Source organism: Heloderma suspectum, chromosome 4 (assembly GCF_057233095.1).
Source record: "Heloderma suspectum isolate Gila_16-S chromosome 4, 16-S_ref, whole genome shotgun sequence".
Lineage (NCBI taxonomy): Eukaryota > Metazoa > Chordata > Lepidosauria > Squamata > Helodermatidae > Heloderma > Heloderma suspectum.
This window is the reverse complement of record NC_139461.1, coordinates 35340071-35353050: the sequence shown is the minus strand read 5'-3', so window position 1 is coordinate 35353050 and position 12980 is coordinate 35340071. Positions and strand designations below refer to the sequence as shown.

Below are 12980 nucleotides of genomic sequence, written 5' to 3'. Positions count from 1 at the left end.
CCTATAAAAATGTTCTTCTTAAAGTAGCTCTGAAAACATCTTACATACAAACTTGAAAAACTGCATGGGAAGGGCTCATGAGCTAGTTTTCCAAGATTAAAACAGTGATGGACAATAACAGGAAGGAAGGAAGGAAGGAAGGAAGGAAGGAAGGAAGGAAGGAAGGAAGGAAGATAAGGGGAAAATATAAATCAGGGCAATACCAAAACATAACAGAATACAGTACAAATCTTACTTTTTAAAAAATAGCATTTGGAAAAAGGTAAGAGTGGGTTTAGGGGCCGCGGTGGCTTAAGGGGCCGCAGTGGCTTAGTGATTAAGATGCTGAACTGCAGACCGGAAGGTCGGCAGGACAGTAGTTCGAGACCAGAGTGCTGCATGATGGAGTGAGCTCCCATCTTCAGTCCCAGCTCCTGCCAACCTAGCAGTTCAAAAGCAAGACATTGCAAGTAGATAAATAGGTACCGCCTCGGCAAGAAAGGTAACAGCATTCCATGCACCTCGGTGCTCAGTCATGCCGGCCACATGACCACGGAAGCGTCTTCGGACAGCGCTGGCTCTTCGGCTTAGAAATGAAGGTGAGCGCCACCCCCTAGAGTTGGACATGACTGGCTGGGGACACCTTTACCTTTTTACCTTTTAAGAGTGGGTTTAGCACTAATAATTTACTTACTTACTTACTTAACAACATTTGTATACTGCTCCACATCTAAACAGATTCTGGAGTGGTGAACAACAAGAGATAAAATGAACAAGAGATAAAAAGTTAAAAAGAAGAAACCTGGTATTAAGATTATTATTTTAAAAAAAACAGAGTGCCAAAAAACTGGGGCTGGTTAAGCCAAGGCAGTCTTCCTAGAGAAAAGCTGTTTTCAGGTGGCACCAAAAATAACCCAGTGTTGGTGCCCACCTGACCTCCAGAGGCAGGGAGTTCCATAGGAAGGAGCCACCACACTCAAGGGTCTCCTCTGGGTGCATCCCAGTCGGTCCATGGGTCCATGTGGAACCACCAGGGGCATGCCCTCTGATGATTCAGTGAATAGACAGGTTGGTAAGGGAGAAGGCTCTCTCTCAGGTATCCTGGTCCCAAGTTGTTTAGGACTTTGTACACTAGTACCAAAACCTCAGACCTGGCCCAGTAGCAAATAGGCAGCCAGTGCAGTTCCCTCTGCAAAGGAGTTGCATGCTGAAATGGGGCAACTCCCAATAACAGCCGAGTCGACTTGCTGCATTCTGCACTAACTCCAGCTTCCAGAGCAGCCTTAAGAGCAGCCCCACATAGAGCACATTGCACTAATCCAGCCCTGAAGCTACTCGTGCTGATACCACTGTGGCCAAGTGATCCCTGTCCAGGAGAGGCCAGAGCTGGTGAACCAGCTGAAGCTGGCGAAAGGCATTCTGAGCTGCCATGGCCACTTGGGCCTCCAGTGACACTGATGGATCTCAGAGTACCCCCAGACTACGAACCTGATCTTTTAGAGGGAATGCAACCCTGTCCAGAACAGGCAATGAGCCTACCCCTGAGACCCAGAAACCACTCACCCACAGGGCTTCCATCCTGCCAGGGTTCAGTTTCAGTTTATTGGCCCTCATCCAGACCATTACTGCATCTAGGAACTGATTCAGGACTTACACAAGCCTCTCCTGATTCAGATGTCACAGAGAGATAGAGCTGCATGTCATCAGCATTTGTTTGTTTGTATTTAAGATTTTACCATTTTAAATTTGTTACCCAACTTGGGCCCTTTTCGAAGCAAATCTAGTTAGAAATAGGAATGGATACACTGGCCCACATATACTGACGTATGGATTAGGAACCCTCGGCTAATCAGAATTCCCAGTCATGTGGATTCCCAATCATTTCCACATAGATCTGTACGGGGGATAAGAGGCCCATTTCAGACTAATGGTGTCCATGTGGCCACTAGGGGCACCTGACTAGCAAAGCATTGGGGATAGGGTTAGTAAGCAGAAATTCGCTGAACACATAGAGACATTACTTCTGATCTGAACACCCCTCACTAAAGCATTCAGTAATCAAATGATACCCATGCACAACAAGTTCTATGCTGGCCCTATTCAGGAATTCTTATCCAGCCCAATTCAGGTATATTGTACTTGAACAGGGCAAACACATGAAGAGAGGGAGTTCTCCATCCCCATCCCACACCCTTGTTACATCCATCACCCTCTACTTGTGGGGGGCAAGTGTCTGAAGAGGTGAGCCTCCTGTATCTGCGGAGGCTCTCCATGCAAGCCAGAACACTGGAAAATCAGTGTTCTGGCTCACATGGAAAGCTTCCATGGATAGAAGATGCTCTCCTCTTCAGACAGTTGTCCTCCACAAGTATAGTAAGAGAGGGAGCATGAGTATAGTGCTCCCTCTCTTCACATGTTTGCCCTATTCTGGTACAGAATGCCTGAATAAGGCTATGGAGATGGTGCAATCAGGAATTGGGTTCCTTTCTAGGTTCCCAATAAATCCCAAGTTCCTGTTCTCCTAAGCACTCAGGAGGGAAAAAAGAACCTCACAAAAGGCAATAGATAGATGGATGGATGGATGGATGGATGGGTGGGGGGGTGGGGGTGGGAGGGAGGGAATAGGATAGAAAGATATCGTTAGTGCATGTACAAAAAAAGTGTTGGTCTTACTGGTAACTCTGGTATGTCTTTCCCTGAGCCAAAGAGCCAATTCCAAGACCACAAATTATTTGCAGTGACTGATTAAGACATTTTTTAGGTTTTTTTTTTTAAGGGTGGGGGTGGAGAGGCAGAGATGGAACTGAGCCACAAAGTTCAAAAACAGATTTCTTTTTCCAAGGCTTCAGAGACTTATGAGGCAGAAAGACAAAGGGGGTCTTCCAGTGTCTTAGTTCAGCTTGTTGTTTAAGGGGAGGGACTAGTTGCAGAATCTGGATGTGGATCAGAACCCTTCTACAAACTCAAGAATATTCAAATATTTTCCATTCTGTCTAACCTTCCCTATACCTGATTACTCCGTCTAGATGTAGTGCAGCTCTGTGGCATCTGGGGAAGGAAACATAAACTGACATTTAAAAAAAAATGTTATTCCTCACTGGCAGACACCAGGTTATCATGGTGGCCATCATGACCCCTTCCTCTCCATGTCTCCCAGAATGATGCTGCATGTGGGCCATTTGGGGATTAAAAATATAGTGTCCAGGATATTGAGGGTAGAGCTTTGCTGTTGCTGCTTTCTGTAAGCAACAGTTTTAAAAAAACAGAATGAAGAAGACACCGCCGGGAAAAGATTATTCCTATGGGATTTCTCCTGGACAAAAAAGGAGAAATGCCCACTGCTTCGCTGCTCCTGAATGGGTCCATAGAACTGGGCAAGCCATTTGGGTACTGCCCTAGCAGACACACATTCCAGTGCACATCAATATCTGCATCAGCTGTACAAGAGGATAGCTGCTGCCACAGGCAGATCCAATCCTTTGTCGGGTGGCCTATGTACCCTTTGCTCATCACTTGTGCAGTGCCTTTATTTGCTAGCTCAGGAGCGCGGATGTTCTCTCTGCATTTGATTAGCTAAAGATACGCTGCTGCTGCTGCTTTAGGGCCAGCAAGTTCTCCCAGGGAGAATGTCAGGGGGACATTCTGGAGACAAGTTTGATGACTGATAGTTTGGTATGATTTAGTGTTGCCACAAAGTGCCGACCTGCGACTGTTATTAATGAAAATAAATAATTTGGGGTTGGATGGCCCATTATGACAGGGCTCTCCATCAAAGCCTGGGAAATGTTTTGAGAGACTAAAGAAATGTGGTGATGCAACAACAAAAAAGTGAGATCGGCTTTAAAAAAAGGAAAGCCTCTCCATGCGTCCAGTATTGTGTGTGAGTTTTGTAATCATTGCCAAATAAGTAATCTCTCAGATTTCACCAGTACATGTTGGGGACCCCTTGATGTTTGTTGTGGGCACTTCAGAGTATCTCTGTGGGTTACTGGAATTTGAATGAATAAAGGCCTTAACAACATTCAGCCACATCAATAGGAGAAAGATGTTTTGAATGTCAAAAGCAGACAACTATTTCAGTTTTGGACAAACAGCATTATTTTTGAAACAATTTGGTTGCTATATAATTACAAAGTGTCTAAGAGCCTGGCCCTCTTCTTGGCTGCGGGTGGAAAGATCCCAACACAGGCACCTGGGGAAGCCCAATTTCTCACCCGTTCTAGTGACAGTTCTGTAGCCACTTGTTGTCATCCTGCCATGGGAGCATCCCTTCCAAACCTCTGGGCACTGCAACTCAGAAAGTCTCAGGTTCAAGCCCAAGCTTCTCCAAGTTGTGGCTGTTGTTTTTGAAACATCAGATAGTAGGCAATGGGTAGGAGTTTTGCCTGAGACCCTGGAGAGATACTATCAGTCAGAACAGACAATATTAGCCTAGATCAGGGATGTGACCCTCAAGATGTTGTTGGACTCCCATCGTTACTTATGACTAGGGATGGTGCAGGTGCCCAATTCCATCCAGGAATCTGGCAGAACCCCCCTGCCCAGACCCCCAAACCCTGCTCGCTGAGCTCCTGCCCCTGCTCGCCCCCTGCCCATGTTCGGCAAGTGAGCTCACCGAGCTCCGCGGTCACCATTTTTTGAAAAATAAAATGGTGATCGCAAAAGTGCGCATCTTTGCATATGAATGAAAATGCACATTTTTGCAAATGCACATATGCAAATATGTGCATTTTGTGATCGCCATTTTATTTTTCAAAATATGGTGACCATGGAGCTTGATGAGGCTTCTGGGGTGAGTGCAGGCTGCTCGCCAAGTGGGGGAGGGGCTCGAGCGCAGTCTGGGGACCGGCAAGTGGGGGCAGGGGTTGGGCAGGCATCCAGAGAACCCGGGCAGGGGTGGGTTCACACAAACCTACTTACAACTGGCTATGTTAGGTAGGGGTGATGGGAGTTGCATCCAACAACAGCTGGAGGGCCATGCATTCCCCATCAGTGGACTAGATGGACAAACAGTCTGACCTGGATCTGTGAGAACAGAGCAGAGTAGGTGAAGAGAAGATGCCATCGCTGTGTAAGTGGGCAGAAGATTGTCTGGGCAGCAGTGTACATGGGAAACAGGGCAGACCAGTAGAGGCTCATGGCTCCAGTTTCAGTATGGTTGTGAACAGATTCACAGCCCCACAGAAAACAGAGCCACCAGCCTCCACTGCTCTCTTCCTTCCCACCCAATAGGCTACCTGGGAAGGGACAGATTGCTGCTGCCAGAGATCTGGGCTGATCACATGCAGAGGTCCAGATGAAATTAGGGCAAGGGCCCCAAAGGTTTCCCCTTCCTGCTCTAAAGGCTGCCCTGAGGCACCTACTACTTAGGGAAGAACTGTCGATGCTCAGAATACTTTACCGCCTTTACCTTGTTTGTCTTCAGTGTGACAAGTCATCATTCTTATTACAGGTTAGGACAGCTGCTGCTTATGCTGGTGCTGCACATGGAGCAAAATCAGATGAGAATGTGGTGATAGAGTAATGAGGTGGTAGAAGAGATTCTACCACCTCAGATTACCATAGGGATATAGCGTTGTTGAGTGCTCCTCTATGCAAACAAACAAAGTCAGAGCAAAGATACCTCTGTGCAAGTGGGAAACTAGGAAGAGGGCTATGACAGAACCTCACCCCAGTGTGCTAGTTGTACTTGAATGTTTAAATATGGTAGACTAGCACCAGAGAAGTGGTAAGAACTCCTCCCCCCCATCCATCTTCTGGCTTGTCCTGGCTTGCTGCTGCTTCAGTGCCATACCAGTAAGTCAGGTTAGAGGGAAGGGGGCGGGTGGGAAATCTATGGGAAGGGAGTTGCATGGGTTATTAAGGGTTTGCAGGCACACTAGGCAGGAGAAAACTCTTGTCTAGCTTGGAGATTAATCCAAGGAATGAGCTAGGATGGGCACCTCACATTTGAAGTGAGTATTCTGAGCTCCCAAGGCTCATATGTGCATGAACAAGTGAATAGTAGCCTCTGTTCACATAGAATTAAAATGGGGGGCATACAAGAATTGAGGCAGGGGATGGTTGGATGCTGCAGATTTTCATGCCTAGTTTTGGGGAACTCATTTTTGAATGATGCCAGCAACCTTGCGCATGTATTATGTGACACATTGGCATTAATTGCAACCTTGCAACTGTTGCTACTCCATTCGGCATTTGTGTCCCACCATGGCAGAGGACACCGACTGTGATTATTAGTAATGTTAATATTCATAATATTATATATTAATATTCAAAATATTATTCCAAGCCAGGAATAATATTTTATTCCTGGCTTGGAATAAAACCTCAAGGACTCCTAATGCTCATCTCCAAACTGAGCATTATGATTCCATTGTGCTCCACAGCATTACGCATGCCAAGCGTTATGTCTCCATAGTTAATCTCCAGTTCACCCCCACCTATAACTCACTTCTCTTTTCATCCACGTATGCCTCCCTTTCCCCCCTAATCTTATCTGGCTGCAGTGGTAGCAGCTATAGCTGATCAGTCCACCCTTTCCTCCTTCCGTCCTTGCGCATGCAGGTCACCTACATGCTGGAAATGCCATTTTGACCCCCATTGCCAAGACAGGAAGGAAGAAGAAACCTACCTGCTGCCATAGCAACCAGATAAGGAAGCTGAGATAGGGGTGCAAGAGAAATTTGATTTAATTCATTTTTTGTCAGGATTTACCCAGTTCACACACTCCGGACCAAACACAGACTTAGATGCAATCTGCAATCGAAGTCCATACATTTCTGAGCTTTCAAAGTGATTCGCGGACCACCCAAAAAGTGTTCAACAACATGCATACATTTGAAAAATGTCATGGGAAAAAATACATACTTTTTTTTAAAAAAATGTGCACAAATATGGTTTAATCAATGGGAGAAGAAGAATGCATACTTTCCAAAGATGTGCACAACTGATGCGTACATTTGGAAAATATGCACAAAAATATGCACAGATTTTCATGTGAAAAGAAAAATAACAAAGCTCACTATCTCATATGGGCTTGAGTCAGAATGAGCTTCAAAATAGAATATAGAGAACTTCAGCGAGCTTGAGTTTTGCTGATTCGCACATCCCTATGTTGGGATAGGGGAGGGATGCGAGCTCATGGGAAGGGAGGGATTCAGATTCGGTCATGCACCAAATGCTGTCGCTGGGGATACAGTGGGGTCTGAAAAGTGCTTGTAATTGGACTTAGAAATAACCCAGCTGTTTTCTAACCACTTAAGAAAAACAGGTTTGCTAAAATCAAGCCCCTCATTAAATGATGATGCTACTAACATCAGCATATTTGGTCATGCTTTCCAGGTGATCTTCAGAGGATCACCATTTCTCAGCCTAAGGTACCTAACAGGGTTCTTGAGAGGATAAAATGGATGGGTGGGAACCCTCTACGTCCCCCAAAACCTCTCAGATGGAGGCAGCATATAATGTGCCAGACAGACAGACAAGTGAGAATCTCAAGGATGAAAACAGGAAGGCGATGTTGTTTGCATGTTAGCCTAAATTCAAGAAGAGCCAATATTATGACATTATGATAGAGAAAATCCCCTTGAACTGTCATTAAATCTGACCTGTGGAATCAGCTTTCAGGAAGGGCCATAGCTCAGTGGTAGAGCACATGCTTTGCATGCAAATGGTCCCAGGTTCAGTTCCTGACATCTCCACATAGAGCTGGAAAAATGCCTGCCTGGGCTGGAACCTTGGGGAGATGCTGCCAGTCAGTGTTGACAAACTAGGCTAGATGGACCAATGGTATGACTCAGTATAAGGCAGCTTCCTGGGTTCCTATGTCCACTCACCTATAGCTATCACAGGGACAGTGCAGAGAGAAAACTAAAAGGATACCATACACACCTCTGCACAGTTGTGAAACCATTTGTACTTCTGTTTGTACCATACATTTAGGTTATTTCAGCATGGGAGAAAAAAAAGTTCTGAGTAGTTGCCAAGCCAAAAATGTCAGACAGCTATTCTTTGACAATGTTTAAACATCGAAATTACAACCTAAGCATTTCAGTACTGCATGGCAGCCAGTTATTGCAAGGAATAAAAACAGTATGCAGTCTGTTTTACACTGTTAGAACAAACATGGCAAATACGGAACCCGGGAAGTTATCCTTATTAAAATAAATACTTATAGGAAAAGCTGTAAATATGTTTACCAAGCTATCACCTCCTTGTAGTTTTGGCTACAGAAAACTATCATTGCTAGTTTCCTTTGCTCCTCCAACCAATCGCATCAACAGATATGCACATTTCATTGGACAATACCAGAACTTCATTTCTTTCGGTCAGACAAGGAAATCTTCAGTTAGATTTGAACTGACAGTTCATTGTAAGGGGTTTAAAATATTTATTTTGTTTTCCAAAATCTGCACTTTTCAAAGAAGATCAAACTGCATTTCTTCCAGATTAGCTAAACTAAGACCCTTACAATGTCAACTTCCTTGTTAAACAATGCATACTTCAGTTCCTTTTTACACCACCAGTCTCCCTTCCAAAGTGTACAAGACTCTGTTTGGGATATGTTCTAATAGAAATAATATGTTCTGACGTATTCTAATGCTAAACAGTTTTAATGAATATGATATATTACAGCAAAGGATCAAGAACACACATAGACATCAGTACTGTGAGATTATGTATACACACACAGTTTTTAACGCAATTATAATGATGTACTTGGGGAATATCCACGGGACTGGTAATATTTCTCATTTACTCTGTCTTTGGCTATATATTGCTCAAATACCACATTATTGGAACTGATGGCTTAAAAAAATCATTAGGGGACTTAAACTTGAGCTTTGGAGCTTTCAATGGTCTCTGTAATATACTCTTTGCAATTAAATGTTATTCATTCATTGGACGGGGAAATTACTGTTTAAATGACCTAGACTGACAGCAACAACACCGCAAATGGATTGTGCAGAGACGACTTTATGTAGCCAAATAGTTTGATAGGGGTGACTCATATCCCTCCTCACCCCCTCTTGCACACACACACAGAGGGAAGCAGGTTCTTCTTTCATGCTATGGAATACCATACACTGACACCAGAAAGATCTGTGATCTTTGGCCACTTGCTACTTTTAAAGGACATAATGGGAAACCTTTCACCTATTTTCAAAATTCAGATAACCACTGAAGAATGTAAGTCTTGCAGATACCACTTAGTCACTAACTGCCTGTTATCATCTATTTTCTTTTCTTAAAACATGAGGGTCAACTGCAATTCAGAAAGCCCCCCCCACACACACACACACTAGAGACTTATTTTTCTTCTTGCACAGTTCTCAAGCAAAACAGTGGGCTTAGCTCAGTCCCTAGTGGTCAAACACAGAATATGGAAAGATCTCCTAGATGCAATTTAGCAGAGCAGCTCTATTCAAAAAGGGGGTGGGTAGAGAAAACCAGTATGAGCACCTGAAAAGATAACTTTCTCTCCCACACACAAAAGGTTTGCTTTTAAAAGCTCAAAGCAATACAATTAATGATCATATCACAAAAGAGTAAAGGGGGTCCTCTTTTACTTGAAAGTCTCCTCTTGCTTAGCCTGGTTGAGCAGTGTCAGGCTGCACAAAATTGGGAGTAACTCCCATAAAATTCAGTGGGTTTTACTTCTGAGTAAACATGCTTAGGTTTGTGTTACATGCTTGTGAAAAGCGAAAGGCAATTCAGCACATCAAAGCGTGAAAAGCCACATGGTTTCCTCCTGAGCTATTCTTCAGGTTGTGACATGTCATTGGAAACAAGAGACTGTGCACAATACAGAACTCCACAATAGATCACTCACAGTACAATCTTATACATGTCTACTCAGAAGGAAGCTCCATTCAGTTCAATGGCACTGATTGATTTGTTACATTTATATCCCAGCTTTCTTCCAAGGAGCCCAAAGCAGTGTACGTTATCCTCCACCTCTCCCTTTATCCTCACAAAAACTCTGTTAGGTTAGGCTGAGAATCATTGACTGGCCCAAAGTCACCCAGTGAGCTACATGGCCAAGTTTGGATTAGAACCCAGGTCTCCTGACTCCCAATCCAACACTCTAACCACTACACCACACTGGCTGTCTTAGCAGCCTCCCAATATCTGAAGAGTTGTCATGCAGACAATGTGGAGCAGACATGTTCTCTGTTGCTCCAGAGGGCAGGGCTAGAACCAAGAGGTGGGAATTGCAAGGGGTGGTAGTGGATTTCATCTAAACGTTAGGATAAATGGTAATAGCTGTTTGACAGTGGAACAGATTGCCTCTCTCCTTCACTGGAGATAATTAAGTGGATGCTGGATGGTCATCTGTTAGGGATGCTGTAATTGCATTTTATTTATTTATTTGCAACATTGGTATGCTGCCCCATAACACAAAGTTCTCTGGGCCACTTGACATAAAATCAAAAGCAACATAAAATGCAACAAAACAGAAAGAACATTCACAGACCCCCACACCTCAAATTAAACACAGAGATTTTAAAACTGAGAGCTCCAGACCCAGTGCATTCTTTAAAAGGCCTGGGTGAACAAGAGGTGGGACTAGATGACCTCTGAGGTCCCTTCCAACTCTATGATTCCATCATTAATCCCAGCCTAAGGCTGCAAATTTATGCAGCCTTTGCCTGGGCTAAAATTACATGGGAGTCTTCCACAGACAGTAGTAAATCCTACTGAACACAGTGGGCTTACCTCTGTGTTAAACAGGCATAAGATTGTGGTGCATGAGGTTTATTTTTTCATTCAGTCCTAGTGGGGTTTCTGGTGTAATAATCAATGGGGGCTGGTGGCTCTGAGGTCAGTGGGGCAATGAATCCGCTCCGGGTTTCAGTCAGAACCAGTCAGAACTCTAATGATGCAGAAGCATCTTGGATAGCTCATTTAGAGTTCTGACTGATACCCCGAGTGGATTCACCAGCCCACTGACATGGGAGCCACCAGCCTCCACTGGTAATAATATACTACACCACTTTAGGGACCTCTTAGTACATTTAATGAATGGATTATGTGTGGAATGAAAAAAACTGAGGCAGCCTCGGAACTGCCAAAATGACTCCAAACCACTTGTTAGGGGCTGTACTGGTCTGTGGGATTCAAAGCACAACCTGCTTTTAAGAGGCCAATTATCAGCTGTCCAGGCAGAAAGTTCCCCCTTACAGAGCCACAATTCTGCAAAGATTTACGCACACATATTTTACCCAGGACTTCAAGCTGAGTTGTTCTGACTAAGTACATGTGTAACATTACTAACCTGTGTCAGCTTTTGTTTAACTGAACCCCCAAAACAGCTGGAAGAATGCCAGCGCTTTATCCATGCAGGGCAACAAACTGAACAATCAACTATTCTTAAAATGTTCATTGCTGATCCAGTACAATGCCAAAATTTCTTCCAGTGACAACGGTTTCAGCTAACCTATGATGTTTGATTTCAAATGCAAGCAGTTTCATTTTTAATTGAAAAAACAATTCTTTTCTGAGCAACTTAATACATTCATAATGCTAAATCTGTTACCTGGGTAACTGACAATGCTTACTCCAAAGAGCATTGAGATCAGTCTTAAAATGGAACAGGTTATTTTTAAGAACCTGCTTTTACTGTCAGCACTCCAAGGTATGCACCTGGCCATCTGATCATTAACTACCAATGAAGGATATATACGTATTTCTTCGGGGAAGTCTGAAAAAAAATCTTCTAGATACATGCCTAAGGCTTTGTTCTCAATTTATCTCACCCTGGGGACCACACTGTCACTGCAATATTTTTCAGAATGTAAATGGTGTTATGCTGAGCAAATATAACATCTGAGTTAGAGCAGCACACTGCACAAGGACCTAAAAACTGACCAAGGTGTGTGAGAAGTTGAAAAATGGACCACTTACCTTCTGCAGCCACTGAGTGTAATTTTCCATCACATGCTCCAGGCGTTGCAATTTCTGGGGAGAGAAATCCTGTTCCATGTGGGGAGCGTCCCTTTGGAGAGCATTGGTGTTGTATTGGTCGGTGGTGCTTTCGCGACAGTTCCCGTCCTGTTCTGGAAGGATGAATGTGTAGGTGCACTGCCCATGCTGAATCCGGTTATACCTTCTTGCACTGGACTCTGGACCCCGGCGCTGATTGCTGCAGCCTATGTGAGTCAGAAGAGCAGCAAGGAAAGCAAACCCAAGGAAAACTGTCATGTTACTAGCCCTCTTCTTTCCTGCTCTTGAGGGACCCTTTTACCCACCCCTCTCTCTCTCTCTCTCTCTCCCTCCCTCCCTTCCTTCCTTCCTTCCTTTTTGTAATGTTTGTTTTGTCTTTAAAGATCTCTTTGGGGAATGAGAAGGTGAAGAAAAGAAGATGCAGATGATAACTGTGACTTTAACAAAAAGAAAGAAATTACTATTTCATGAGAGCTGATTGCTTCCTTAGCTGAAGTTGGAGCAATTTATTGCAAAGTAGCTGAGATTTATCGTTTCCTCTCTGTTACGCTTCAGTATGTAGTCTCTTTCAGTCAGCTGCTCAGGCATAGCCCGGGTCTCTTTCTCCTGCCTTAGCTGCAGCTGAACTGCTATTTCTCGGAGATCTCAGCGTGTTTTATTAAGGTTGTACATTCAAGCCAAGTTGGAAGCCGGCAGCCTTTCACAAGATGACTTGATAGGAATGTGTGTGCGAGCGTGTCCCTGTGCAAAGGATGCCTGATGGGCTCAGCAAAGAGAGATCATCTTACACTTTGGCTTGAAGCATGACCTCAAACATGTACACCCGCTCAGCTCCTTCTGCACACAAAACTACTAAGAGCCTTTGACAAAGTGTAACAAGTCAAACAGTCCACCTTAATAGACTGCCTATGTTCAGAATGAACTATTAAAATGTACTTACAGGGTCCAAGTTTGTTGTAATTCCACCACCCCCTGTAAACATTAACATACAGACCGCCGCACATGGAAAGTATCTGCTATCATACAATGACTATGTGACCATGCGACTCTCTTAG

At 44.1% G+C, this 12980-nt stretch overlaps 1 protein-coding gene across 1 annotated transcript in view; it reads right to left on the bottom strand.

The window, feature by feature from the left end:
* Positions 1-12199, bottom strand: part of ANGPT1 (angiopoietin 1) — a 265949-nt gene extending 253750 nt beyond the window's left edge. The window contains exon 1 of the mRNA XM_084847994.1: positions 11887-12199. Coding sequence (XP_084704120.1) covers positions 11887-12183 — 297 coding nt within the window. The 5' untranslated portion in view covers positions 12184-12199. The remainder of the gene's footprint in view (positions 1-11886) is intronic.
* Between the last annotated feature and the right edge of the window lie 781 nt (positions 12200-12980).